The sequence below is a fragment of the Erpetoichthys calabaricus genome, chromosome 5 (assembly GCF_900747795.2).
Source record: "Erpetoichthys calabaricus chromosome 5, fErpCal1.3, whole genome shotgun sequence".
Taxonomy (NCBI): domain Eukaryota; kingdom Metazoa; phylum Chordata; class Cladistia; order Polypteriformes; family Polypteridae; genus Erpetoichthys; species Erpetoichthys calabaricus.
Window position 1 is genome coordinate 251,853,936 of NC_041398.2, and position 27,182 is coordinate 251,881,117.

The 27,182-nt window shown below is 54.2% G+C and overlaps 2 protein-coding genes across 3 annotated transcripts in view; one reads left to right on the forward strand and one right to left on the reverse strand.

Annotated features, from left to right (window-relative positions):
* Nucleotides 1-24,868, forward strand: wdr17 (WD repeat domain 17). 2 transcript variants are annotated; one of them, XM_028791158.2, is made up of 30 exons: nucleotides 1-281; nucleotides 7,849-7,977; nucleotides 8,854-9,037; nucleotides 12,852-13,082; nucleotides 13,269-13,520; nucleotides 13,600-13,722; nucleotides 13,860-14,047; nucleotides 14,136-14,304; nucleotides 14,399-14,490; nucleotides 14,594-14,676; nucleotides 15,475-15,561; nucleotides 16,129-16,293; nucleotides 16,373-16,575; nucleotides 16,668-16,817; nucleotides 17,642-17,772; nucleotides 17,871-17,996; nucleotides 18,083-18,238; nucleotides 18,329-18,393; nucleotides 18,789-18,921; nucleotides 19,086-19,177; nucleotides 19,261-19,360; nucleotides 19,482-19,621; nucleotides 19,740-19,760; nucleotides 21,242-21,353; nucleotides 21,670-21,811; nucleotides 22,181-22,283; nucleotides 23,090-23,191; nucleotides 23,377-23,475; nucleotides 23,571-23,754; nucleotides 23,911-24,868. In XM_028791158.2, exons 2-30 carry the CDS (start codon nucleotides 7,855-7,857, stop codon nucleotides 24,028-24,030), a joined length of 3,876 nt encoding a protein of 1,291 aa, XP_028646991.2. In that variant the 5' UTR covers nucleotides 1-281; nucleotides 7,849-7,854; the 3' UTR covers nucleotides 24,031-24,868. The 2 variants fall into 2 exon arrangements, with proteins under 2 accessions (XP_028646991.2, XP_028646992.2); XM_028791159.2 differs by lacking the exon at nucleotides 19,740-19,760 and having other exon boundaries at nucleotides 2-281.
* spata4 (spermatogenesis associated 4) overlaps nucleotides 24,856-27,182 on the reverse strand; it is a 3,719-nt gene continuing 1,392 nt past the window's right edge. The window contains exons 2-6 of the mRNA XM_028791160.2: nucleotides 26,747-26,876; nucleotides 26,396-26,514; nucleotides 25,840-26,060; nucleotides 25,640-25,741; nucleotides 24,856-25,045 (exon numbers count right to left, since the gene is read on the reverse strand). Of these exons, the coding sequence (XP_028646993.2) occupies nucleotides 24,933-25,045; nucleotides 25,640-25,741; nucleotides 25,840-26,060; nucleotides 26,396-26,514; nucleotides 26,747-26,876 (685 nt within the window). The 3' untranslated portion in view covers nucleotides 24,856-24,932. The remainder of the gene's footprint in view (nucleotides 25,046-25,639; nucleotides 25,742-25,839; nucleotides 26,061-26,395; nucleotides 26,515-26,746; nucleotides 26,877-27,182) is intronic.

A 27,182-nucleotide genomic window follows, 5' to 3' on the forward strand; every position in this document is an offset into this window, starting at 1 on the left:
CCCTCCGCGCCGCAATTGTGAAGCGTGCGTTGCCGTGGCGACCAGCGCGCTCCGCCGTCAGGTCAAGGTTTGCGGGCACACAGACGAGCGGCGCAGGGGCGGGCCTTCCGCGGACTGATCGGGGCAGCCACCAATGGCGTGCGCGAGCCTGCGGATGCGGCGCGCGGTGGCCCCGCCCACGTCGAGCACGGAGAGGCGGGCGCACGCGCTCTGATTTGCATGCCATTTTTCCTGTTTCAGCACCACTCCGCTGTCCGCGGCCGGAGGTTCCGACGAAGCAGGTAGGTGCCGCGTGTCGCGTGCCGAATCTCCCTTTACGGGGGCGTTTGCACCGTCCCGGATGGCAGCAGTGAAATGGCGACAAGCCCTGGGTTCTCTTGCTCGGCGGCGCCTGTGAACGCGCCCGGTATTCCCAAGTACCGCTCGTTCGTGCTCGCTGGACGGGCCGCGTGCATGTGGCGCTTGCCTCGACTCTCTTAAGACCGCAAAAGTGGCCTCGTGCGGGACCGGGTGCGCTGGGGGCCCCAGTGACGTCACCCTGAAAAGCTGCTCGTCTAAATCTGCTGACCCGGCAGACGGGCGCTGGGCGGCAGCCGCTTGGCAGCCCTCGGGTCGTGATGTTCGTGGAATCGATCAGGTCAGCCGGTGGGCCGATGTGCCACCGGGGGCTCAAGGGAAGTCTGAGCAGAAGCGGATTAAACAGCGGAAAGCAAACTCTGGGAACACGGGGTGGAGGAGGATGTGGAGGTCCTCCATGTCCTTGGCAGATCCTGCCACTTGTGCCCATTGGTGTGAGGAGAGCAGAGGATTTGTGACGTGAACACGAGGAGAACATGCAGACTCCACGCAGAAGACCCCCATGCTGCCTGTGAGACTTGCCAGTCATTTTGATCTCATGGATTATGTGGCAGTCAGGGCACCGAAACGTGGGCAGGAGTGGCACAAGAAGGGGTTGCCAAGATGTGCCCTGACTGTGTTGGGCTGTTGTGGTCACTTTTGTCCCTCTTTCTGCTGTATGCCACTGGGATTGGGTGGATCAGGCTTACCCAAGAGCCCTCACCACTTTGTGCCATCTTCTTCATTTAAAGATTTCTGTGTAGGGCGAACTTCCAAACAAATCTTTTTCTTCCTCTTTTTGGTCCGGATAACCAAAGAAGGAAATGGACAGCTAACACTAATGCCACCCTGGACAAACGGGGCCATAACCCGGGCCTTCCCCTAGTGCCCCCTTCTGCTGTCACATTGCCAGGCCATCTCTGTGTATTGTCACAATGTCCCACCTGTCCATCTTGTAAGCAGTTTTGTGGTCCTGTAGACGTCCTGGCCGTCGCCACAAGGTCAGCAGCTCCCCACGAAGTTACATCTGGACATAAGGGCATTGGAAGACACTCATGCCACTCCCAGACTGGTGCTGCAGGGCCAAGTTGTGTGCCAGTTCCAATGCCTTGTCACAGGGTGTCCAGTCTTACTGCCTGTTCGGGACAGCCACTGTTCAGTATGGCTCTGCTAATTGTGTGCAGTGACACGCCAGGATGTCGGCCAGGTGGCACACTCAACCCACCCATTATCAACCCGTTTGACCACATCTAGAGGCTCGGGAGGATTAACAGTTGGCACAGACAATGCCAGACAATATCTGGGCAGATGGACATAGGGGAAGCCACCTGTGGCGAGGCTCAACAATATCCATGCCTGAAGGACCCCACATGGGTGACCACAGCTGGCCCTCCTGCTGTGAGGCCACTTGGCTGAAAGACCTGATTAGACCGTCAGAGGTGACATGGTGGCCCTGGTGACCTAATGACAATAGGGCTGTCTGATGTTTGGTGTCACCAGAGTTATGCCCTGGTGCCCCTTTATGCACCAGTTTGGAAAGGAAAGGAGATGCCAGCCAGGGTCCACCGTTGATGCTGCAGGGATCAGTCTGAGGGCGCACCTCTAAACAATTTGAACTGGATGTCTGCCATAGTGCCAAGACAGAAAAGCAGAAACAGAGATTGTGGAAGGTTTGAAGTGTGGCAAGGGATGGGGGCAGAAAACTTGTAAGTGCCACCCCTCAGTAAGAAATGAAAGTGCAAGGTGCTGTGCCAGCACCCCAGGGGACAAGATGGGCATTTGCCATGTGTGATGGCAGACAAATATTTTAAGAGCTGCCCAGGCCCGCCAAGGTCATTGTGGTCACAGGGCCATAAGCATCCATTAGTTCAGGGGGGCACAGGCTTGGTGCTGCTCAGCTTAATTGGCTTTGTGGTAATCACATTAGCATCCAGCGACTCTCGGGTCAGCAGATTCGATCTCTGGCCCATATGTCGATGCCAAAGTCACTAGAGCAGAGTGGCAAGGTGGCCTGTTGTGTATTACAGTAAATGTCCACGAGTGACGCGCGGGTTAAGGCTGTCTGTACCCTTAGGGCACACTTGTTAGTTGTGAGTGTCAGAGAGTGTGCCAAGGGCTGAGTTCAGGGGCACCTTCAACATGAGTGACAAAATAAGAAAAGTTTAATGAGGGCATCATGATAACTGGCAGTCAGCTTGGCATTTTCTTGTGCCTCAAGTGGGGCCAACATGAAGACCCCAGCTTCTGAATTTGTCTTTACTGTTTCCAAAGCAGGAGAGGTTAGCAGTTGCCCAGTTTGTGCCATTTGAAGTGTGGTGACTTTGCTACCTTGTGCCTTTCACAGACGTTTGGTGTTTCAGTTGCATTGCCAGTGTGCCACCACTGCCATAATAAGCCAAGCCTTGTGTTGTCCGATCCCATAGCACTTTACATGTGTGCTGGTGTTTTGAATTAACAGCATGGTTTTGTCAGGTCCTACTGTCTTACTGTTGAGCTTTGTGCCACCCTGTGCCTTCTTGTGCTACCCATGCCAGCCATGCCACCTTCTCTTGTCAATCATAATCCTCAAGCACATGACAATGTTGGACAAGTCCTGACATTAAGAAGTGCAGTCTCTGTCACCTAAACCAGAGTTTTTTGCTCTCTCCCTCCACTGAAGCAGGTTGGCATGTTGATTGGCACCAGACCCTGTAAATCTGGAAAAGTTAAAGTTTTTGCCAAGAAAAGCAGAATTTTTGCTCCAAATAGAGCATTTGCTTGCCTGTGCTTTGAAACTCTGACTTTATGCCAGCCTGTGTGGTCTGCGCTGCCAAGATGACGAGGTGCGCTGCTGTGGCTTTGGTCTTTAGGTTCTCACAGTCATCTTTTGCTGGTGATGGTGCCCTTTAAAGCTCTTTTGGTCTCGTTTTAGGACTTTATTTTTTAGATGCAGCGACTGGCACTCGTGTCTCCGAAAGTGGCACACGGGCTCCTAGTGGTCTGCTGAGCCCGTTGGCCTCATGTGGTAATCATTGTCAGCAAATTAAACAGCAATGGATTGGCCAAAGGATGACCACAATTGGCATCCCATCCTGGTTTGGTTCCTGCTGCCCAAACATGGTGGGCAGGTGGATGGGTGACACGAGGAGACTCATTTTAAAGTCAGGGATGGCTAAGCCAAGGTGGCAGGAAGCAGTCTTCTGTTAATGTCAAGTGTTTTCTGACAGCGGGCATTTGCTAACCGTTTTTTTTTAATCCTAAAGGGCCACATTGGCAGAAGAGCCACCAGTCAATGTGTCTCCTGGACCAGAGTGAGCATGTCTGCCTCTGCTTGGTGCTCCTGGCATCTTTTGGGCATTCTCTGCCAACAGTCCTCATCCATTCCTTCTTGTCTATCCGGAGGTCCATCTGTCCATTCCTGCCTTTTGATGTGAAAATGTGGCATCACAACCATAAGTGCTGACCTGAAGGACCTCGCCGTAGGAAGGCTCAGGCTCAAATTTCAGGAGGCAGCCCGTTATTTTAATTTCTAAAGTCCTGAGTGGTGGCCGGGCTCAGAAGGGTGGTCAGCAGAAATGAGAACTTGTGCACCATCTCAGCTCCTCCAAGTGTGTCCGCTGTCCTGGCTCTTCCGTGGCCACTCGTGTCACTTCAGACTGTCCCATGATGTGGCTTTTCAAGTGCTTGTGACAGGCCGAGGATGTCGGGGTTGGGGGGCTGAGCTCCGTGTGCCGTTTGTCTTCTAGACACGTCAGCGAGAAGCAGAGAGGCTGCAGAGTTGGTTCAGGACGCAGTTACATTCTCTTGTACTTCGCCCTCTGATGGCATCCTTCAAGGCACTGTACTTCACACTGTTGTGCCAGGTCACAAATACCCGGGATGATCACCTCAGAGTGCAGATTACCACTGTAGGCAACAGACAGCAGATGAGGGCCAACAAACCAGGGGGACAGTCTGCTGAAATATGTGGGGGGCAAGGAGCAAGTGGGGTCAGGAGTGCTGAGGGAGGGCTGGGTGGCAGGACAAGTTTGAAAGTGGAGATCCAGTGGGTGTATCAAGTGCCCCAGTGGCAGTGTGGAGGTACTAAGGAGATCCTTGAGTGACACATGTAGCCAGTCACCTGCATACGGTCAGACGGGCACATGAAGAGCAATGCCAGTGTCAGGGCCCACCTGTCATGACGCTACATAGCAACAGACAGGAGGAGGAGCTGGGGGCGGATCTTCACGCATAGGTAGGTGGGGCCATGGTAGACACCCGAGAAGAGGAGGGGAGTAGCAGGATGAGGAGGGGCTGGGGTGGGGCTTTGCACATGGATAGGTGGGAAGGGGTGGGGCCTCACTCACAGATAGGAGGGGCCAAAGCAGGGGAATACATGACAGGTGTAAGGTGGACATCAAGAGGAGAGTAAAGGGAGAAGGATTGGAGGCTGGAGGAACATCTGATGAAGAACTGCATGAGGGGACATGGAGGAGAGAGAGACACGGAAACAGGAAAGTCTGCGGGACAATAAGGAGGGGGGGAGACAACGTGGCAAAGAAACGTAAATGAGCCGCGCACTTCTGCTCCAAAGTGAAGGTGTCAGAGCAGGAAATCGAGGTGGGCAGCAGCAGAGCAAAGATGGGGTGACAGTGGCAAAGCCGAAAAGATGGGCATCAAACAGAGTTTAAATAGAGGGCTTCCGCTGTGAGAGGGGCAAGGATGTCAGGGTCAGGGATCGAGACCCCCAATGCAGGCAAGCGACAGCTTCAATAATCTTAAAAGACAAGTTTAGGGGGGGGGGGCATTCTAGTCGGGGGGACTTTAAAGGACTCGAATGTTAGCCTTCGATGTAATCAGGGACTGTGGGGCACCACACCAGCTTGGGGGACAGTAGGGGGCTCTCTAGTGCGGAGCGGGTTAAGGACCAGACAGGTGGAGGCTCTTCCATTGTCTCTTCCACGTCTCCATGACGAATGGCCACAAAGTAACGGCGGAGATCAACATTCGTAGGCAAACAAATTTACATAACGGCGCAGAATTAATGCTTTCATATTCGTCTGACATTTCCTCTGATTGGTCCGTTAGCTGCCACCATCTCAGCATTTGCTCCGATTGGTGTGACCACCCAGAATAAAAGTCTCATTTCGCTGCACTCTCCCAGTACTTGCTGAGTCCCAGTGTGTGTGCGCGCGCGTGTGTGAGACCCTCTTATTGGGCACAAGACAGTTGCCCAGGACCTTCTCGTCCTCTGTGGTTCGTCTGGTGACCTGATTTGCTTGAACACATTTTGGACCTTTTTTAACCCTTTATACTGATTCACCCTTATTATACCCTGCCCGATGCCTGCACTCGTGTCAGTGCGGCCTGGCAGAAGTGGAGACAGGCCACTGGGGTCCTCTGCGACCACTAGATACCAGTCCACCTGAAGGCCAAGGTCTACAAGAGCATCATATGCCCAGTCGCCCTCTGTGGACGACCCACAGCACAAGCCAGCCTTGCACGTCATGGAGATGCGCATGCCCAGGTGGGCACTTGGCCTCACGCGGTTCAACCACATCACAAATGAAGATGTGACAAGAATAACGGGCATGGTGCCAATACCAGAGAAAGTGCAGGAGGCCCACAAACGCTGGTACGGCCACGTCGTGTGCAGCAGTGAGCAGTAGGTGGCCAAGATGGCCCTCCACCTCAGCCCAGAAAGATGCCAGTCCCATGGACGACCCAGAAGTCAGTGGCTGGATCGACCAGACATGCGACTCGCCGATGACGCCCTCGATCAAAAAGAAGTGGAGATCGACGTGCAGAAAAGTGGACCCTGTGCCAACATGGGATAAACGTAAGGAAAGAAGGAGAATTAACCCTTTATGCTACTTCTAAGACAGAAAGCCCACCAAAACGCACACAATGACTGCGGTACCCCTACATGACTACGCGGCCCCTGAGTCTCCTTGCATTTTCTGACAGAACTGAACGGGTCAAGGCGGTTGGACCACCAGGGTCAGAGGCAGTCGAGGAGGGGTCGAGGGGCAGGTGGGTGTAAAGAGAAAACTCAGAGGGTGAGGACCCCAAACTGACGAGTATGGCATATAAGCGAAATCCGGAGAGCGCAGGCCTCACGGTGTGATAGGATATTGGGGGGCTAAAAGGAGAGGAAAGACACGCCGAGGGGATTCCATGAGCATCCCGGGAGCAGAATCCACAGACGTGCTTTGAACCTGTGCTTTCAGAGTGTGAAGAAGTGGAATACCCGCCAGAACTGTGGCACCCGAAACTGCGGGCAGAGACCGGAATCTACCAGATGGCATCTATCTTAACCCTCAAAGATGTATGCACAAGACCGGAGGCCGGCAAATATAAAATGAGGCCTGCGGACCACCAAGCTTAACGTGCATCCCAGGGAGATTTATGGAAGGCATTCTTAAGGGGACGATGGGCAACTCGTGGGCAAGAACAGAGATTACCAGACAAGGGCTCAGATGAGGAGGTCGTGTTTTACCAACAATGATGAAGCGACCAATCAGAGGGCCAAAGTTGGCTCAGACCCCAAGAACAAAGGGCTACGGCGAGGGGGGGGCGTTGTCAGGATGAGGCGTCCAGCAGGGGTCAGTGTGCTCTTTCGTAAACACATAAAAGATCTGAGAAGCCGAGGGTCAGTAAGGGGCTTTGACGAATTGTTAAAGGGGCACTTGGGCAGTTTGTGGGCGATGAGATCGAGCGTACGCAGATGTAAAGAACTGAAGACGTGACAGTGGGAGGACTGGAACTGGAAAGTGCCCCCTATGAGTAGGCATCTCCAGGGAGACAGCGATTATACGGCGCCCTGACGTCAGAGGGGGCAGCACTTACACCTTATACAGTAAGTGACCAGCGAGGCCTCACCCGGAGTGCTGCATGTGGTTTGGGGTCTTCATATTATAAAAAAGACAAAGGAGAGCTGGCAGTGGTCCGCAGAAGGAGGACCGGGCTGATTCAGGTGAGGAGACCTTGAAGAGGGGATGGGGGCAGAGGATCGAGACGGCTAACAAGCAGCTGGGCACGCAGCTGGGCACTTGTCAAAGGTATGAACGTCACACAAACATTAGGAAGTTCTCCTTCACACGGGGAGCCACAGGCAGTGGGGTGGACAGGAGGACTTTGGGGACTTTGCAGAATCTCAGTGGCTATGAGGGACGAGTTTGGTGGGCTGAGTGGCCTGCTAGTTTGTGAAGATGGCATCTAAATGGCCTTGCTACCAGTGTCAAGTGCCTCTTCTCTGTTATGAAGTACTTCAGGGGATGGCACAGTTGGTGGCACTCCTGCCTCTCAGCTATTGGCCCCATATCCCACACTGCTGCCTGTTAGTGTTGAGCTGGCATGTGTACCCGTGTCAGTATGGACTAGCACCTGTTCATGGCTTTGCTCCTGATGCTGCCGGGACAGACTGTGGTCCCTGTGGTCTTTGTTCCAGGGGCTGGCCTTATTTCTTCTCTTGAGTCCTGCAGATGTCCCATCAGATGGCAGTACCCCTTGGCACGTGACTCTGCTGATAATGTCTGTCTGTTTTCCTTGTAGACCACAATGTCCCAGGTGAAGCAGGTCGGTCTGCTGGCCGCGGGCTGCCAACCTTGGAACAAAGATGTCTGTGCTGCTAGTGGTGACCGATTTGCCTACTGTGCCACCCTGGCGATTTATGTCTACCAGGTAAGTGGAGCCCATCTTATAGAAAAGCCAGTCCTCCGGCTTGTATCCAAACTAAAGTAAATGCCATGCAGTGCCCTCAAGTCCTCCCACAGATGCTCTGCTTTTGAACCAACCCTGGGAGTCCCAGCTGTCAGTCCAAAGCCAACAGAGGTGCCTGACGTGAGCGGGCAAGTGGGGCAGGAAATGAGGCAGCAGTACATGTGCTTAGCCACGGCGCCCCCTAGTGAGGCCAGGTCGAGGACAGCCTGTGATGGACTTGTCAGATTAATCAGACCAGAGCTCCATCCTGGACTGCCATGGCATTGACGTCTAATCTCAAAATCCCTGCCAATGGGCATGAAAGTGCTCAGTCATAATGGAGCCAGTGGTCCACTCAGTAGAATCACAAAGAGCCCAGTGACAGCTAAACTTTGGCACATTGGCCCCCTCACTAACAGATGACTGCCTGCTAAGATGCCACCTGAAAAATATGCCTGGGATATTGCACCAGGTTGGCATAATCAAATACCATTTGAGTGGCCTGTGCCTGGCGTGGCAGCAGAGAAGGCCATCCAAGGATGCCATCACTGACTTCTGACCACGACTGACATCCAGTCTTGTAGGATGCCTGTTGGGTGGGGCATGAAGCAGAAGCCTTGGCCTGCCTACTTAGGAATGTGCCACTTGGACCACCAGAGTGAATAAAGCTGTGCCAGCCTCAGGGCCCCTGGAGCTGAGTGGCCAGCAAGGATTTCAGGAGGAGCCAGTAAGCCACGTGAAGCCAATTAGTGGGATGACTGAGGGCATCACTAGTATGTGTGCCCAGTGGCCATGTTGGCAGGAGAATAATGTTGAGTACCCATTGTGATCCTCAGCTCTTCTTCCTCTGTCTTACAGCGTGACAACAGGTACAATGAGTTTAAGCTCCATGCCATCATGTCTGAGCACAAGAAGACAATCACTGCCATTTCATGGTGCCCACATAATCCTGACGTGTTTGCCAGTGCCAGTGCTGATAATCTTCTCATCGTCTGGAATGTGGCAGAGCAGAAAGTGGTGGCCCGACTGGACAACACCAAAGGTAGGCCTGCGCGTGGGACACGGATGGACTGGGTTGGGGTGCATACCCGGTGTGCCCCTTTCATCTGTACTGCATGGCATGCTTCATCTTTCATAAAAGTATTCAATGTACCTTTAGTCCTGCCAATCAGCAACACACTGCCAATATGAACTTTAGGCAAAGGCATGTGTCACGCCAGTTAGTGCCAGAAATGGGCTCAAGCCACCCAGTGGACACAACTCTGGCACACAGACATTCACCAGGAGCCTTCACAGGTGGGCACCTCAGGATTTGTCACTGACTTGTCATTCGTTCCTTTACTTGTCACCTGTTCATCACCTTCAGAAAGTTTCTGCCAAGAGGAGGTCAGGTGGAAGGTGGCCTTCAACACGGTTGTAGACTTTTAGCTGAATCCAGCTGTTGGCATCAGGATGGCACCTCAGCAGGTAATCAGAGACAAACTGTAAAACAGTGTGGCAGAGTGGTGGACGTGGGGCTTCAGAAGACAGCCATTGTGAGGTGCTGGCATGGCTGGTGGGTATGGGCTGAGGCAGGGTGGTTGCTGCCTCAGCTGCATGGGGTACCCTGCTGTGCACTTTCTTTCTGGGTTCTGTGCAGCAATGACTCCTAAAACTCCACAGGGGGCTTCTCTCTAACCCCCTCTGGTCAGTGCCAGCTCAGATGTTATTTGCACTGGGGGGCATTCCTGTTAGGCCCTGCCTTTGGTGTCCGGAAGGGCAAAAGGAGAAGATAAAATAAAAAAGAAGATGACGTGGCATTGTCTAGCCAACCTAATCCAGAGCAGGGTCGCGCGGGCGGCAGGAGGCAATCCCAGCCATCACAGGGCACAAGGCAGGAACAAATCCAGGGCGGGTAACCGAAAAATATAAGAAATAAAGTCAAAGAATGAAACGACAAGCAACATCCACAGCTGAGAAGAACAATGACGACGCATTAAAGAGGCAAATAAATAAGAAATAATCAAACGAGAAAGTGGACAAGTGTGACACTGGGGGGCGTCGTCACCTGCTGTCAGCACTGGCAGGTGACACTGGAGCTCATGAACAGGGTCCGGGTGGGCTTCTGGTGGCATACATGATGTCTAAATGGTACCCCATTGGAGGGTCCGTGACTGGTGGGAGTTCACATCTCCTAAGCAGCTGGCAGATGGCAGACTTGCCGCTCGACTGGTGGTCTTGGATTTCTTTGAGCTAAATGTTGTGCAGTTACGGGGGCTTCCCCGGGTGTCTGGTCCTTCTGTAGGCAGGTGTAGGTCAGCACAGGTGGGCTCCAAACGACGATCAGTGGAGTGGGACGCACCTGAGCCAAAGTTCAAGGGTCTTCAAAGTGCCAGTGGGACGTTTCAGATTTGGATTTTAATACAGAAATTAAAGTTCTCTTTGATGTTCTGGTGTTGAGTTGTGTGAATGAATTATTACGCTAAAATACGCGGAGTGGGCCTCACAATCCCCTCAGACGTACAGCGTGTGTGTGTTTAGGTGGATGCAGATATCAACTACTAACCGTCCAGATGATGTGCTGCAGTGCCACCGTCAGGACGAGTTGTCGACATGTCACTGCCATCCGCCCGTTTCCTCTGCCAGTCATTTCCGCAGAAGCAAATTTGTGTTGATTGTCGAGTTTTACGCTCGCAGACGTCCTGACTCCATTTTCTAAGAGCACGAGGAGCCCGCTGGGGGTCAGAGGACCACCGATGCCGCCATGCAGGTGCAGTTCCCTCTTCTATGGATGCAGGCCTGTTTAGGCCGATGCCCGCCCACTTTACTTACTGGCCAATCCCGTTAGCTTCTTTACTTTTGTAATGCAGACATGCTTCATGATATTCACCTCCATTGACTAAAATTTCAATGAATGATCACGCTAAGGGTTGAAGAGTCAATTTGGAGTGTGCTTCACTTCACGTCATGTGTCACCCACTGATGGAGGTCCACAAAATGTGTAATAACTGACCCTGAAATGGGGAAGGTACTTAGAGGGCGAGGACCACCAGTAAAACATCAAATGTCAAACTTAGGATGGAATTGGAGATCAGCAGCCCCCCCCCCCCGCCCACACGCTTATATTAGCCATTCCTATCTTCTCCAAGTCTTGTGCCCCCTCGTGTCCCCTGAGTGGCTCAGCTGATTCAAGTCTAAATGATCTCTTTGTCATACGCATGTCACCACATATGGTGTAGAAATGAGTGTTTTTAGGTTCTAGAAGGACAAAAATAGGGGGGACTCCGAAAAGCTTGATGTTCCGTGCTTCTACGCTTCAAGGTGAGTCCATCGGTATGTCACATGTTGGGGGTCCTCTCCGGGCGTTCTGAAGAAATTCTTAGAAACATAAAACCTACGCCTGCAGATTATTTATAGAGGGCACATTTATGGCGCCACATTACAAGTTTTAAAAACTGTGCTGGCAAATGTTGCTGAGCGCTCCCACCCTGAAGTTATAGGAGGCCGTCAGCTGCTCAGTCTGGACCACCCATTGACCGGAGGACCAGAGATGTGCGACTGACATTAAGATGAGTAAACAAATGGAACCCGAAAGTGACACTGAAAGTGTCGGTGATGCCTCAATGGCGAGGGTACCCTCAGCTGCCAGCGCTTTAGCAGTTGTTGACCACTGGAGTGTGCAGGAGCAGCTACAAGTACTCTGTCACACCGTCACGCCTTTGTCTGAAAATCAGAGCCAGATGCAGGTCACGGCTGGAATGCGGGGGATTGGGAGGAGCAGCGTTGGCATTTTAGTGGCACCCAGATGGAGGACACATTCACTTGTAGGTCGGGAGGCTGGAAATGCACCCATCAGGCATGTGCCAAGCACGAGTCACGTAAGACGCACAAGGTGGAGGAATTCCAAAAACGCTGTTATAAAGTGTTACTGGTCAGAATTACAAAGGGCATCACTAGGGCATTTGTGCCCGGCCGAGGGCTGGCATGTCACACATATCACCAAAAGGCAACCGGTGACTTTATCTTCACCATTGGTAAGTGGATTTAAATGCTTTTTAAATTAATGTCTGTTTAGATTATCAGGTCTAACAAATTCTGACAGGAGATCTTCAAGAATAAGTTTGACAAAATTCAACAAAGTCAGTGCACTGGGGGTCCAGGGGTTTCATGTGGACGGACTGACAGGTGGACCCCAGTGGGGGCTTTTCACATTTTAGGCAAACATACCTAACAAGACACCAAGGCAGGGCGGAGCCACAGCATAAAGGAGAATATCTGTCTCTGCTCAGGCTCTGCCCCTTATGGGTCTTTACGTGGTCTTGAACTGGGGGCCACCAAGTCACTAAGTGCCAGCTCATCCACTTGAGCCAATTGTGCTCTTATGTAGAGGCAGGCACTCGCTCGCCCGCTCTCTCTCTCTCTCTCTCGCTCGCCCGCTCTCTCTCTCTCCCTCTCCGTCTCTCTCTCTCTCCCGCTCACCCGCTCTCTATCTCACTCATTAAATCTCTCTCTCTCTCTCTCTCTCGCTCAACCCTCCCCTCAGTGGCTCCATTTACTTCAACAGCAGCACCTCACCACCCACCAATGGCACCCTCCCTGAGATGGTATCAGCACCCAGTCTCACAGACCAGCCTTCTCTGCCACCATACCAGGCACAGGCAGCTAAGGGGGCTCCAGAGTAACCTGAAGCGTCCAAGTTTGAGTTCCACGGCTGCAGACCACTCAGCCTGAGCAGGGTCACCATCTTGTTATGATAATTCGGTCCACCGGATCTTCTCCTCGCCAGCCAATGGTCGATTTCTCAGGCTGGTTTGGCCCTTTCGGTCTCCCACATTGCTATGACAACGTGCCCACCTTGTCCTTTTGTTTCTCCACAGGTATTCCGGCCTCACTGAGCTGGTGCTGGAACTCGGGGGACGCCGTGGCGTTTGTGTCTCATCGCGGCCCCCTCTACATTTGGACAGTATCGGGACCGGACTCGGGGGTGGCTGTGCACAAGGAGGCTCACAGCTTCTTGTCTGACATCTGTCTGTTCAGGTGGCACCCGAAGAAGAAAGGCAAGGTGGTGTTTGGGCACACGGATGGGAGTCTGTCCGTCTTTCAGCCGGGTAAGTCATGAGCTTCACCCAGGGGCACCTCACGGGCACCCAACCTTTTTTTCCAGTGTCTGCTCTCATTGGCAGCTTCTTTACAGCTCCAGGCCAGAAAGTGACAGCTGGTAGTGCCATTCTACGTGTCGGGCTCTTTTGCCATTCTCTGTCCATTTAACCCTTTGCCACATTTTCACCTCCAAGGCTCCAAAAGTCAGAAACACGTGCTGAGGCCAGAATCCTTAGAGGGCACTGATGAAGAAGACCCAGTGACGGCCCTGGAGTGGGACCCGCTGTCCACGGATTACCTGCTGGTGGCCAACCTGCACAATGGCATCCGCCTGGTGGACTCGGAGTCCCTGTCCTGCATCACCACCTTCAGCTTCCCGAGCGCGGCGGCGTCCGTGCAGTGCCTGGCATGGGTCCCAAGTGCCCCCGGCATGTTCATCACCGGAGGTGAGGCCCTCGCCATCTCCTTTGTCACCCAAGACTCTTGACTAGCAACTGGCACTGAGCGCCAGGCCCTTCTGCTCAGATTCACAGGTTGGCGTGCTGCGAGTTTGGAACGTCTCGAGAACGACGCCGATTGACAACTTCAAACTGAAGAAGACGGGCTTTCATGCCCTGCACGTGCTCAGCTCGCTGCCACAGAAGAAGTGTGAGTACCCCCCTACTGCGTATAGCGCCTTGCGCTGCTGCTCTGGCACTCTTACCTGGTCATCATAGTGAGCGGCAAAGCTTCTGAACACATCCTGTGTGGCACTCTCCTCTTTTTCATTCCTCTTCTTCCTGCAGCTTTCTTGGCACACTCACCAACCAAAAACCACTACACGTCGTCCACGAGCGAGGCGGTGCCACCACCCACGCTGTCTCAGAATCAGGCCTTCTCCCTGCCGCCCGGGCACGCTGTCTGCTGCTTCATGGATGGTGGCGTGGGGCTCTATGACATGGGAGCCAAGAAGTGGGACTTCCTTCGAGATCTGGTGGGCATCTGCCATCATCGTCTGGTACCGCAGTGGCTACCCTCAAGTGGTCTCTGACTGCCCTCTCTCTCTCTCTCTTCTCTTCCAGGGTCACGTGGAGACCATTTTTGACTGCAAGTTCAAACCCGATGACCCCAACCTGCTGGCCACAGCCTCCTTTGATGGAACCATAAAAGTGTGGGACATCAACACCCTGACGGCCGTCTACACCTCGCCGGGCAATGAGGGCGTCATCTACTCGCTGTCCTGGGCCCCAGGTGCACGGCCACGCCTATCAAGGTGCCAGGGTCCAGGGCCATGGCACCACTCACGTGGTATTTAATGCCCATCTCGCTCTTCACTCCCAAACAGGAGACTTGAACTGCATCGCTGGGGCGACGTCTCGAAATGGTGCATTCATATGGGATGTCAAGAAGGGGAAGATGATTACGAGGTTCAATGAGGTACGTGTGGCCCTCACTTGCTGCAGTTGGGCGGGCAGCAGTGGGCTGTTTAAGCTGCTGGCTGGGGGGGGCACCACTCACAGCTGCCCTTTCTGTTTTGAAGCATGGAAAGAATGGCATCTTCTGCATCGCGTGGAGTCACAAGGACTCGAAACGGATTGCCACCTGCAGCGGGGACGGCTTCTGGTAAGCGGCACCCATACCATGGGCATGAAAGCTTTTATAGTGCCTTTCCTGGTAGACGTCTTCTAGTGTTTCATGGAGTGCCTGCAGTGGTCAAAGTCTGTCTCCCTGTGACACATACATGTGGGCACTGCCCACAGGGCATCATGCAGGGTGAGACACTCCCACACCCCTGGTGGGAATGCCACCTTTCTTACCACTTACTACTTTATGGACTCTTTCCCTAGTGTCCACCCACAAGAGGGGCCTGGCGCCTCCCATGCTCTTTGGCTTGCTGAGGTTCAGAAAGGAGAGGCTTGTCCACAACCTGCTCTTCTTACTGCCTCAAAGTGCCAGCTGCGTTTTGGGCACCATTCTGGCCCATCTTCCCATTTTTTATCTTTATGTTCTCATGGCTCACTGTCCCAGGCCAAAATGTGGCACCTTAGGTGCCCGTTGTGATGATGTCCTATTATGCAGTTAAGGGTGCACTGTCTCACAGTGATGCCACAACACAGGGCATGAGTTTGGACAGCCAAGTGTACCCATTTATTTCTAAACACATTTTAAGGCTGAATGCCAACTACAGCAGTCAGGGCTTCATCTCAGCAGCTCCTCAGAGTCAGAGACGAGACTGGCAGTGCCCCTGCCCTGAGGCGCCTCTTAATGTGCCAGCTCAGGACAAGATATGGCAACATGCGCTGGGCAAGGCAAAAGCACATAGAGCCAACTAAGACTCTGGCTGAATGACCCCGGCCAGCAGCTGGCATAGCCGTGGGCAGCTCACCATCAATGTCCTGACTGTCTGCTTTTGTCTTTCAGCATCATACGGACGATCGATGGGAAGATGCTGCACAAGTACAAACACCCGGCGGCAGTTTTTGGGTGCGACTGGAGCCAGAATAATAAGTAAGTGGTGCCCCCTGGTGGTGCGCACTTCTGTGTTGTTGTGTCATAGATGTGATATCCGGTGGTGCCACCGCTGATAACAGATGTGCAGGTAGCCTGCCAAGGGCCAAGGTAACAATTAGGGGAGTGCTGTGGATGAGCTGTAGGTGGTATGAAGAGCTCAATGCCACTAGTCAAGATGGCAGGTACGGGGACCTCAACCCAAAAGGTGGTCATTTCTGAGTCGTTGTGTTTTCAAGTGCCACAGATTGGCTGATTTACAGCAGTAGGTGGCGTTCTGCAGGCCGGGCTCATTAGACAGCCCCCTAAATGGGAAGGCCTCGTACCAGGGCCAGGGCTCTCACTGTGTGCTAAAGGGCGGCATGAGCTGCTGCTGGCTGTCTGCATGTGCTCTGCAGGGGGCACCAGACCTCGGCAGTCTAATGAGTCACAATTCACGGGAGCTCCATGCCTGGCAGGCAGCCAGCTCTGTGGGACTCCTCTCGGTGCCCTGTAGAGGGCAGCGGATACGCCTCGCCCTCACCCTCGCCTGCTGGGTGGCTCATCTCGGCTGCTCTTCCTTGCCAGAGACATGATCGCCACGGGCTGCGAGGATAAGAACGTGCGCGTCTACTACCTGGCCACCAGCTCGGAGCAGCCTTTGAAGGTCTTCACTGGCCACACCGCCAAGGTGTTCCACGTCCGCTGGTCCCCACTGAGGGAGGGCATCCTCTGCAGCGGCTCTGATGATGGGTAAGTGCCCTCAGTCGCGTTCTCCGGAGTGGCCTGTCCCTCTGGTGTCCCTCTTACAGCCTTCTGTCTCTGTCCCTAGGACTGTCCGCATTCGGGACTACACGCAGGACGCATGCATAAACGTTCTCAGCGGGCACACGGCTCCGGTCAGAGGCCTGCTGTGGAACACCGAGATTCCATACCTGCTCATCTCGGGCAGCTGGGACTACACGATCCGCGTGTGGGACACCAGAGATGGCAGCAGCTTGGACACGGTGTATGACCACGGCGCCGACGTGTACGGTGGGTATGGGGGTCCAGTGTCTGTGGAGAGAGTTTATGGGCAGGGACTGACCATGCCCCTCATACGGGCGCCTGTTTTCTTGCCCGCACAGGTCTTACGTGCCACCCCAGCCGACCCTTCACGATGGCTTCTTGCTCCCGGGATTCCACGGTGCGGCTTTGGTCGCTGACGCCACTCATCGCTCCGCTGCAGATCAACATTTTAGTCGACCGCGTTTGGGAAGAAATCACTGGAAACACAGGTGGGGCTGGCAACCGCGCCAGGTGCTGAGGGGCAGCTTGCCCAAGTGGGAGGTCACACTCTTGGCCTGGCAATGGCTTTCCATGTTGAGCTTTCATTCCACTGGGCTTATGCCACAGCAGTGCCCACACTGGGGTCACAACATTATGGCTGGCTGTGTACACTCTGAACTTGGCCACCTTCATATCAAGAACGAATGAGAGGAAGATGAGCAGAACAGCTGCCCAAAACAGCCATCATGCCATGTTGCCAGTAAAGACATAGTAAAGACACAGTAGACACTGCTGCGGGTATTTTGAGGAAAAAAAGGCAGTAAAATTTCCCACAATGCAACTATTTGCTCTCCTCCTGTGCCAATCTGTGTGTGCCTTGCCACTTTATGCTTGGCATCTCGTAGGGTGACTAATCCAGTGATGTGGCCATCACACAGCTGCTGATGTTCACAAGCGGGCGTACTGGGTACCCAGCGGGCACTTGGCACTGAATTGTGCCTTTTTAGTGTTGGGGTGTCTAAGTTGGAGTCCAACCCTGAAGAGGGCACCTGGGCAGGCAACACTCCAGAGAAGCACACGCTCTTGTTAGAAGAGCAGTCATCGCCGTCCTGTGTCTGTCATTTGTGTCACACGTCTTTGAGGATGTGCCTCCTAAGGTCACTTTTTAGCCACGCATCCCCTCCTGGCATTTTACATACTCCAGCTGGCAGCCTGTTGGAGTGCCACCTGGCGTTACTAAGACCTGGTCTGTCCATCAATGGCGCCAAATGAGTTAAGCCCCACAGACTGACATGTGCCTGTCTAATTCTGATGTCACTGTCTGTCACTTCAGATCGGGCAATGGCCCCAGGAGCCCCACCTCTTCTCTGTGGAAAAGTGTCCCGGGATATCAAGCAGGAGCTGGACAAGCTGGCCAGCGATGTGCACACCAAGAAGCTGCGCTGGTTTTCTGAGTGCCTGTCGGTGAGTAGCACAGCATGGCCAGTGGGCATCATGCCCTGAGGCCCTCTCTGGCTCTGCATCTTGCCCACCGTGTTCTGTGCCTGTCATTCCTCCCACAGCCACCAGGGGGCAGTAAGAACCTGTGGGACCTGGCAGCTGTTATGCAAGGCCAGGATGACAGTCTGCTCCCCCTCAATTACTGTAAGGGCATCATGCACATGCGCCACCTGGTGAGGTTCAAAACGGTGAGTAGCGGGCCCGAGCCTCGGCCAAGTGGGCGTCTGAGGGGCCACGGGCACCTGCAATGGTCTGCCGCTCTGTTTCTGTGCAGTCCGAGGCCCAGGAGCTGACCATCGTCAAGATGTCCAAGTTTGGCGGGGGCATCGGCGCGCCCAGCAAGGAGGAGAGGCTCAAGGAGGCGGCCGAGATCCACCTGCGGCTGGGCCAGATTCAGAGGTACTGTGAGCTCATGGTGGAGCTGGGCGAGGTGAGGACACGGGTGCATGGCATAGCGTGGCACGGCATGCTGGGCTCTAAGCGCAGACGTCACTCAGCGTGCTCTTGCCTTTCGTTTCAGTGGGACAAGGCGTTGTCCGTGGCGCCCGGCGTGTCCATGAAGTACTGGAGGAAACTCATGCAGAGGTGAGCAGGATGACGAGGTGAGGACCACCAGTCCACCACACGACGAGAGGTCACTGTCCCACTTATGAAGTTACTGGCCCTCTACTCACATCATGTTGGCATCTTGGCACCAGTGACTGGTCGGCTTGTGACAAGGACAGACAATGAAAAGCCAGTGAAATCCCAATGTCCACCCATGTGGCCTCCCCATCCACTGGTGGGCCGCCCCAATCTCCTATGGACGGGCATCCAACACGCAGCCTCCACTAGTCCACAGGTGTCCGCCCGCACAGTCTCCCCTTGTCCACCGAGGACTGGTGACAGTCCTGGTGACACACAGGCCACCCATTCACTGAGGACATGTGCCCCCCTCATGGCCCCACACCTCAGTTAAGGGTCTCTTTTTGGCCTTGCAGGAGAGCCCAGCAGCTGATTCAAGAGGAAAGTGACGGCGTCATCCCCTACTGCATTGCCACTGGTGACGTCAAGACACTGGTGACCTTCTTCACCTCGAGGGGACAGCTGAGGGAAGCCCTGCTTGTGGCACAGGTAGCTGTCCTGTGGGTGAGACAGGTGCCATTCAGGCCACTCACGGGCACTACGTCATCGGGCGTGGATGAGTCCTGGGTGGTCAGAGTCGTGAGCTGAGTTGATTATTGAGGTTCGCGGGACCCTCACATTTGTCACCTTTCTGTCTTGTTTCTGACGAGCAGGCGGCATGTGAAGGAAACATCCAGGTGCCACAGATCTCGTCCATGAGCAGCTCCCCTGGGGCTGAAGCTGGCAGCCTAGAAAACTACAATGGGTAAGCGTGTGCCAGTCACAACATCTGCCTGCGTGGTGTGCCATGTTCGGCGGGCAGCTGAGTGGCCTCTTGTTTTGTTGCAGGCTGTTGCAGCAGGTCAGCACAGAGCTCGCCGAGTGCCACTTCCAGGATGGGCAGGCAGTGCTCGCTGCGTGCTGCCACCTAGCGGTAGATAACATCGAGGTAAGGACCTTTAAGATGCAGGCACACAAAAAGGGCGGGTATGTATTATGGCCACCTTGCGAGGACACGTGGGCAGTGAGAGCCACCACTGGGGTCATTCACATTCACCTCTCTAATGCAGCTGGCAATGGCTAGTTTGATCCGTGGCAACGAGCTGGAGCTGGCCGTCTACATGGGCACCGTGCTGGATGAAGAAGCTAAGCTGGCCACTCATTACGTCCTCGAGCTGCTGGCCAGGAAATACATGAGCACAGCGACCTGGTAAGTGGCTCAACGGGGTGGGCACAGCCTGGGGCCTCGGGTCAAGCCTGGCGTCTCAAGCGGCCGAGTGCCTTGGCACCGAGTTCATCTTCTTTTATTCTGCATTTTTTTTTTTTAGCTTTCCGTCTGTGGGATTCAGGTAGATACCCCGGTGCCCGTGCCCTGCTTGCGCTGATGCTTCGCTCCACCCCTTCTCTGCTGTGCTCCTTTCACTTTTTATGTTGGCACCTTGGTCCTGGTTTATATAAAGTGGCCTTGAGGGGGTGTTAGTAAGCCAAATGAAAATGATGCCAAGAAGCAAAAACACAAAAACAGGAACACAGGGAAGAGAAATGGGCAAAAAATAAAGCAGAAGTGCCCACCAGGCATAACTGACATGAGGTGTCCTACTGGCAAGGTGGTTTGTTCTTGCCCCATGCCATCACAACACCGTCCTTTCATTCACCTTTGTATTGATGCTTGCCAGCCGAGCCCATGGCAATGCCAGTCCTCTTAACTCCACATCTGTAAAGCTCTGCCCAGTCACCACGTAAGGGTTCAAGAGTGGCTTGTCCGTGGCAGCACTGCAATCCTGGACCCCAGCTTTCTGTCAGATGGCTGGCATCTGTCTCAGTCTGGGGAACCACTTGTCCATTTCCTAATGCCCTCCATCTACATGTGTGACTTATCTGTGTAATATCAAGGCATAGCTAATGCCCCCTATTGATGGGATCTCATAACGCTGAGTGCAGTGTTGCTCCATGCCAACGCACTTGCCACTGGGCATCCTACGGCCCCCAACCTGCATTTGCTGCCCCAAGCCTGGTCTTTGGTCACTGTGGTGAACTGCATGCCCGCAGCATGAAGAAGTTGTCTTGCAGGCCTTCCATCCAGCAGCCCACAAAGCAGGTGACATGAAGGTGTCCAATGTGGCACTGACAGTGTGGACACCTGGACATGTGGACAGTAAAGCTGCCCTCCCTCATCACGACGCTGGCATCATTGTTCAGTCATCTTGAGGATTCCATAAAGTTTCTCCATGTTTGCTGTGCCCGTAGATGGGGTGGGTTTTCACTCAGCTTGCTGGCACACTTGAGTGGCAGATTTTGTCACAGCGCTCTTCCTCCCACCATCCTGACAGTCTGCAGCGTTAGCGCCAGTGGCCTGCCATTCGGTTTAGTTACCCTGTGACTTTCTTACAAGTTGGCACAAAAGTAGAGTTTGGGGTGATGCCTGAGCAAAGATGTCTGAGAGAGGATTGAAGTGCTGCCTAAGCAGGACTTGGTAGGTACTGCCCAGTGAGCAGCCTGAACACAGGTTGGCATAGCAAGCAGCCTGCATGCTGAAGTCAGACTTGGCTGTAGGTGGCCCTAAGAGTGCCTATTTGGGAGGGCGGAGGGCATCTCGTCTTGAAGCACTGTGGTGCGGAGGTTAAGGCTGCCAGTTCAAAGTGTGACCCCGAGCAGACACCTAGTTGGGGACAACGTCTCGCCTTGGGGTAGGAAGCTGCTGTATGACCTAAAGGCTGCTGATGTTTCCTGACTTTGTGACACTTTTGCTGCTTTGCCCTCTTCTCAATTGTTACGTGACACGGATCCATGACGCACACTGGCATCTGACGTCTCTCCTCTCGCTCCTCAGGGATTTGGCTGCTGACTTAATACTTAAGATCCCCGAAAACGAAGTCCTCCTGGCCAAGCTGTGCGCCTTTTACCCGGGGAGCTCTGCCGAGATCAACGAGCTTCGGGACAGAGTAAGTGGGCACACCCGATGTCGGGCCTCGGCCTCGGCTTTTCACCACACCGCCATCGTGAGGGGTGCCAGGCTCTCCTTTAGTGGGCGTGTTGTCAGGGTGAGCCTACAAGGTGGTACCATTGCAGCTTGGCAAGTCTGCCAACCATTTTCTTCTCCAGACCACCTATGCCAACTGTGAGTTCTTTGCAAGGCGAAGACCAGAGACCTCCTTATAGGAATAAGTGACATTAGCTTATAAATGAAGGAGAGGGCAGGTGACGCCCCAAATGAGCTGCAGTTGTAATGCCAGCCCCTGCTGCCTTGTTTTCCCACAGTGCCACCTGCCACATTTAGAAGACTGTGCCCCCTTGGCAGACAGCGCATATCAAGAAGGTGACATCTTCCAGGCTGTGAAGTTTCACCTGCTGAGTTCAGAACCTGAAAAGGCACTTCCAGTTGGCATCCAGTTTGTTGAAGGTAACCTGTGCCCTGCCATTGCCTTCTCTGTCTTGTGCCCGCTACGGTTTGTATAGAATGTGCAAAAGATGGCACTTCCTAGCATGCCTTGCTTTCCAGAAAGGTGGCAAGTGGCTACCCCCAGGGAGTGTGGCAGTGCCCTTCAAGAAGGCTTTGCGGACTTTGTGTTGGCTGGGTGGGCGCTCCTGCTAGGGGTTGGGGACAGCAGCGTGTCATGAGGCCTCTGGGCACTTGAGCAACTGGAGATGACCCAGTACTCACCTAGCCTCAGAAAGGTCATCTGTCCAGGGGGCACCCCCACTTCGCTGCCACTTTGTACCGAGGTGACGCTTGGGCCACGTGGTGACGTTTCTGTGTGCTTTTCAACAGAACAGATCAGCAGCTCCGACTGGACCATCGATTCTGCCCACCCTGTTCTGGACCTCCTGAGTTACATTCGGACCGACCGGCTGATGCTTCACAAGTGCAGCGAGTAAGTGACGTCCTTGAGTTTTGTGTCACGGGCCGGTGGCCACCTCGTCACCCTGCGGAGAGTCCATTGATCCAAGTGGCCCTCTTAAACAGCCTTGATTAGGATGAAGCGATGTACAGCAGGTCGGCCACATGCTGGGCTCAGGGTACAATAAAAAAGTGCCCACTGAGAAAGGTGCCCATACATAATGTTGGCTTGGACATTACACTGTTGTGGGCCACACAGAGTAGACTCCACCAGCCTTGTAAAAGACCCCCACGCAGGGCCTGGGCAGCAGACAGGTGATAGAGGGTGGGCTGTAATACTGAAGCAGGCCATGTGGGGGCACCTCTTTATTCTTTTGCCCATGAGCTGGCACTGCCCATCCTACCTCCTGTTTCCATGTTCTTCTAAATGTCCCTGCTCAGCTTCCAGAACTGGGCATCGTACACATGGCCTTGTGTCTAGAGGTGGACCAGGGTGCCCCTTTGACCTCTCTTCTTGTTGGCTGCCACCCAGAATGTGTTGGGCTATGGGGGGCAACATTCCAAAAATAGCCCACATGATCGATGATGGCAATTTGCCACAGGGTCTTCTATCCAAACGGAGTACTGGAAATGGGGCATCAGCTGTGGCTGTCATAAGATATGTGGGTGAAGGAGGAGACTCAGGGGGTCCAGAGTGTGAAACACATCATGTGGGCACAGCAGGCTGCACCTCGAGCGTGCTCCTGGTATACCTGAGGGCTAGTGGTCAAGGCGCTATATGGCAGAACACGACCAAAGTGAGCGACGTGCAATGACCCCGCTGTGCCCTTCTCTTCACAGGCATCGCAATGAGCTGCTCATCTTGTGTGGCTACATTGGCGCCCTGCTGGCCATAAGGAGGCACTACTGCAGCATTGTGCCAGCACTTTATGAGTACACCAGGTGAGCCCACTGCCAGTCTGCTGTTTTTCAACCAAGAATGCCAGGCAGTCCAGGTTTCATTGGCAGAGTGTGCACCAGCGTACCAGTCACAACCGGTGGTGCCAGCACACAATTGGTTGAGCTCTGGCCTGTGCAGCGTCTGCCAACCTCAGTGACCCCTTGGCCCCTCTTCTTGTGTTTTCTAGTCAGCTGCTCAAGAGGCGCGAGGTGTCCGTGCCATTACGCATCGAGCAACTGTCGGCCGAGCTGGACGCCTGGAGGGCCTGCACGCAGTCTGCCACCAAGTAAGGCGCTCAGCTTGTTTGACCCGAGCACATGGTGGGTGGCGGAGCGCTGTGCCCTTCATCAGCTCCCTTTGTCTCCATTGTGCTCTACTTAGGCCCCTAGAGGAGGCGCCATACGGCTCGCCAACAGAGGCGCAGCAGCAGCTCTACGAGGTCCTACTGCGGCGGATCAAGGAGGAGCCCCTCAGGGGAATGACTGGCATGGACTATGTCACGGGCTCCAACCTGCCCAGCCACTCCGACGTGCACGTCTCCTGCCTCACTGGCCAGCGCATACAGGTATGGTCATCTTGGCCTGTGCCATCACACAGCCAATCGGAATAGCCAGCACGAGAGGTGACGGACAGCTCAAGCAGAGGGAAGGGGTGAGGCTTCCTTCAGAGACAGAGGTGGGCACCGTTGGGTGCCACTCATCCTTTGTCTTTCTCTTTTCAGGGTCCCGTATTTTTCCTGGAAGACGGAAAATCTGCAATTTCCTTGAACGATGCCTTGATGTGGGCCAAGGTGAACCCCTTCTCACCGCTGGGCACGGGCATTCGTTTGAACCCCTTCTGAAGGAGGAATTGTCTCCTTAGCATCTGCATCTCATAATTAGTGACATGCATTAATGCAGAAGTAGGGCAGCAATAGGGCGAGTCGCCATGACTGGGCGCAGCCAGCGTGTGGGACATTGGCATTTCCACAAAACCTCCCGCCGGTCTCAGCCGAGCAGCTGGCGCGCGTCGCAGTGAGGTTTTGCAAGATTTGGCAAATGAGCGAAGCGGAAGACGTTTCCTCTGATGGCCATTTTTTTAAACAATTGGCTGCTGCATATTTGATACCCGGATGCGCCACGTGACGTTTTGTACCCACCTGGCGTCTTCTTCATCGGCAGCTTTGTAGCACATAAGGACAACCGGCTCGATTTGTAGGATCGTATAATGGAAGTGTAGAGTGTAGTCGAACCCTCATGGTGAGAGATGGGCTGAGAAAAGCACAAGACGGGCAGCTGGCTGGCACAGTGCCAGTCTGCGGCTCTGGTGGTGGGCTTTTACTGATGGGTTTTCTGTTTCTCACAAGACTGTCTTTCTCCCACAAGAGGCCTAGAGGTGCTAGCTGGGCACACGACCGGTCGATGGCTTGCTCACTTTCTGCACACGGTGTGGGAGGATTGACAAGCGGAGCGTGGCGTCACGGGCGAGAAAGGTGCCAGCTGTCCTGTGCCCCTTCACCTGCATCGCTCAGCGTGTGCCTCGTGGCGAGTCTGTTTGCACATGTGTGTGTGTGAGTGTGTGTGTGCGTGCGCGCATGTCGCCCCCTGGTGGCAGGTGGCCCTCCTCCTCCTCTCTGGACATGTCCTTTCCAGGCTCATCTTAGGTCATCCATGTGATTAAACAGCACTTGTCCAACTGCACAGACTTTATTATCTTTTAGTGATTTCTTTCCACTCCCTTGACCCCTGACCCCTGGGTGGGCCGTTAGTCTCCGCCGATGGGGGACGCCGACACCAGACTCCTTTTATTGGTCTGCCGCACGTCGATCTCCTTGAACTGGATGTGACTTCTGCTTCGGATTTCTGGCTGGGGGGATTCTGTGAAGGGGAAAAATAAAAGCAGACGACTGTCAGGAAAGGATGACAGTGGAACAGAAGACGTGCTGCGCCTGCCCATCCGAGATGGGTGTGTGCTGGCCATAGGGGGCGCTATGCCAGCCCCTACGGCGACTCCTTCAGACTAAGGAGGGGCACAAGGGACGGACGTTTGGAAGGCAACAGCACACATGCCCACCCTCACACACAGGCAAACAGCAGCCTCAGAGCTGGGTGACCACTAAGGCTGGTGGGCAAGGTGCCATGAAGACTTCACTCGGAAACTGTGGCCCACTGAGTGATGCCAATATGCGACCACCAGGCCAGGAAGAAGGGCAGTCACTGGGCACCACAGCCTGAGTGATCGTCCCCCAATTTGATTCTGTCACATGACTTCTAAATCGTCTGCTGCTGCCCGAGACTTTTGGGCCCACCAGGAGCCCTAGTCCTGTGCCAGCTAAATGGCTGGCACCATCAGGCTCAATGCCATGCAGGGCGGGCCCTGCATTGAAAGCTCTGAAAGTGGAGACTGTTAGTCAGCAGATGGTAAACAAGAGACAAAGGCACTTTATGGGAATGTCATAGTCTAGTACTTACTTGGTGGCACTTGAACTCGGCTCTCTGTGGTCACCTCCTGCTGCACAGTGGGTGGAAGTCGAATGGCCAGCTCGCCCAGCGTGGGCTTCATGCTGAACCTTTCTGTTGGAATAAGAAAGCCTGATGAGGGCAGCACTCCACATGCGGGCAGTGCAGGGTGGCTTGGTGCCCGACTATGCCCGCCCCTCCGCTCGACTTACTGGGGTCCTGGACTCTCTCGAGCTGCCGCTGCTGCAGGTGCATGTGAATGATGGCCTGCGCTTTGCTTTTGTTCGTCTCGATGTTGGTCTCGTGCAGCATCTCGCTCAGCGTGATGTTGTTTTTGATGGCTTTGGATGCCGTTGACCGGGCGACCATGGGCAGCTTCTCCTGGTACTGTCGGTCTGTGAAGTCCGTGCCCTCGTACTGCAGCGCCTTAATCCTAAGGGCAGACACACAAATGGCTGCTCACCTCAGTGTGTGGCTTCCAACCCTCCAAAGAAAATGTCACCAAAAAGTGAAATCCGCCAGGGACAGTAATACACTAATGACTTGTCACACATAGCCTGGCACGGCTTGGCACATCTAACCATTGAGTGGCAGTGTGGCCCCTTTCTATGAGGTGACCCCAAGCTCCACAGTCTCAGCAGGCATTAAGAAAGAGGGTCTCCATAACATTCATGGGCCCTGGTTGGGGGTCCACAAAGGACTCCGTCACATATGGAATGTGGGGCTCCTTTCCCGGCTGGCATGACTTCATTACCCCTTGGTACTCACTCTCTGTTGGTCAGCCGGCAGTACAGCTCCTGCACCAGCAGTTCAGCAGCTCCTGGTTTGCAGTGGATGGTGCCCTCGATGACATCCTTCGGGAGATGAATGCCCCTCTTGGATAAGACCTCAGCAAAAGAAAAGCAGAAGGAGGTGGGCCTGTGAGGGGCTCAGGGTACTGTGCAGCACTGCTCCCTGGCGGCGGGCCACCACCTGGCCAGCCCTGAAGTGAGGACCACCAGGTGGACATACCCACATATATGGCAGAGCCCAAGGGTCCTTGTGCTTTCTCCAAAATTCTAACTAAAGAAACAAATGAAAAGGCGCACAGGGGGAGACCCGGCGCCAAGCGTTCCTTACCTTCTCAATCAGCGCCCAGTTGCCCAGTTTGGTTGGCAGTGATGCTCTGTTGTCATAGGCATGCATGGGCACCTCCTCCGGGAAGTACCAGGAACAGACCTCGGCTACCAGGTATCCATTGGAGAAATCCCTGTGGGAGTGGGAGAGCGTTTAGGGGTCTGCAGGTGGACCAGCGGCATGGTGGCATAGGGCGGCCAACCAGGATGGTTTGGGTGAACCAGGGGGTTACCATCTAAGAGCTCATGGGGGGCGGGGGGGGGGTAATACCAGGGCAGCGAACATACCCCAAAAAGTGAAGGTTGGTTTATTGTCGATTAATATTGTAGTATTCGGAACTGGAACTGACACACGTGCGGTGATGCCAGGGGCAAGGATTTCAATTCGGTGCCCATTTACACCAAGTGTGTCCGAAGCCCTTGAAATCTCTGAAGTATCA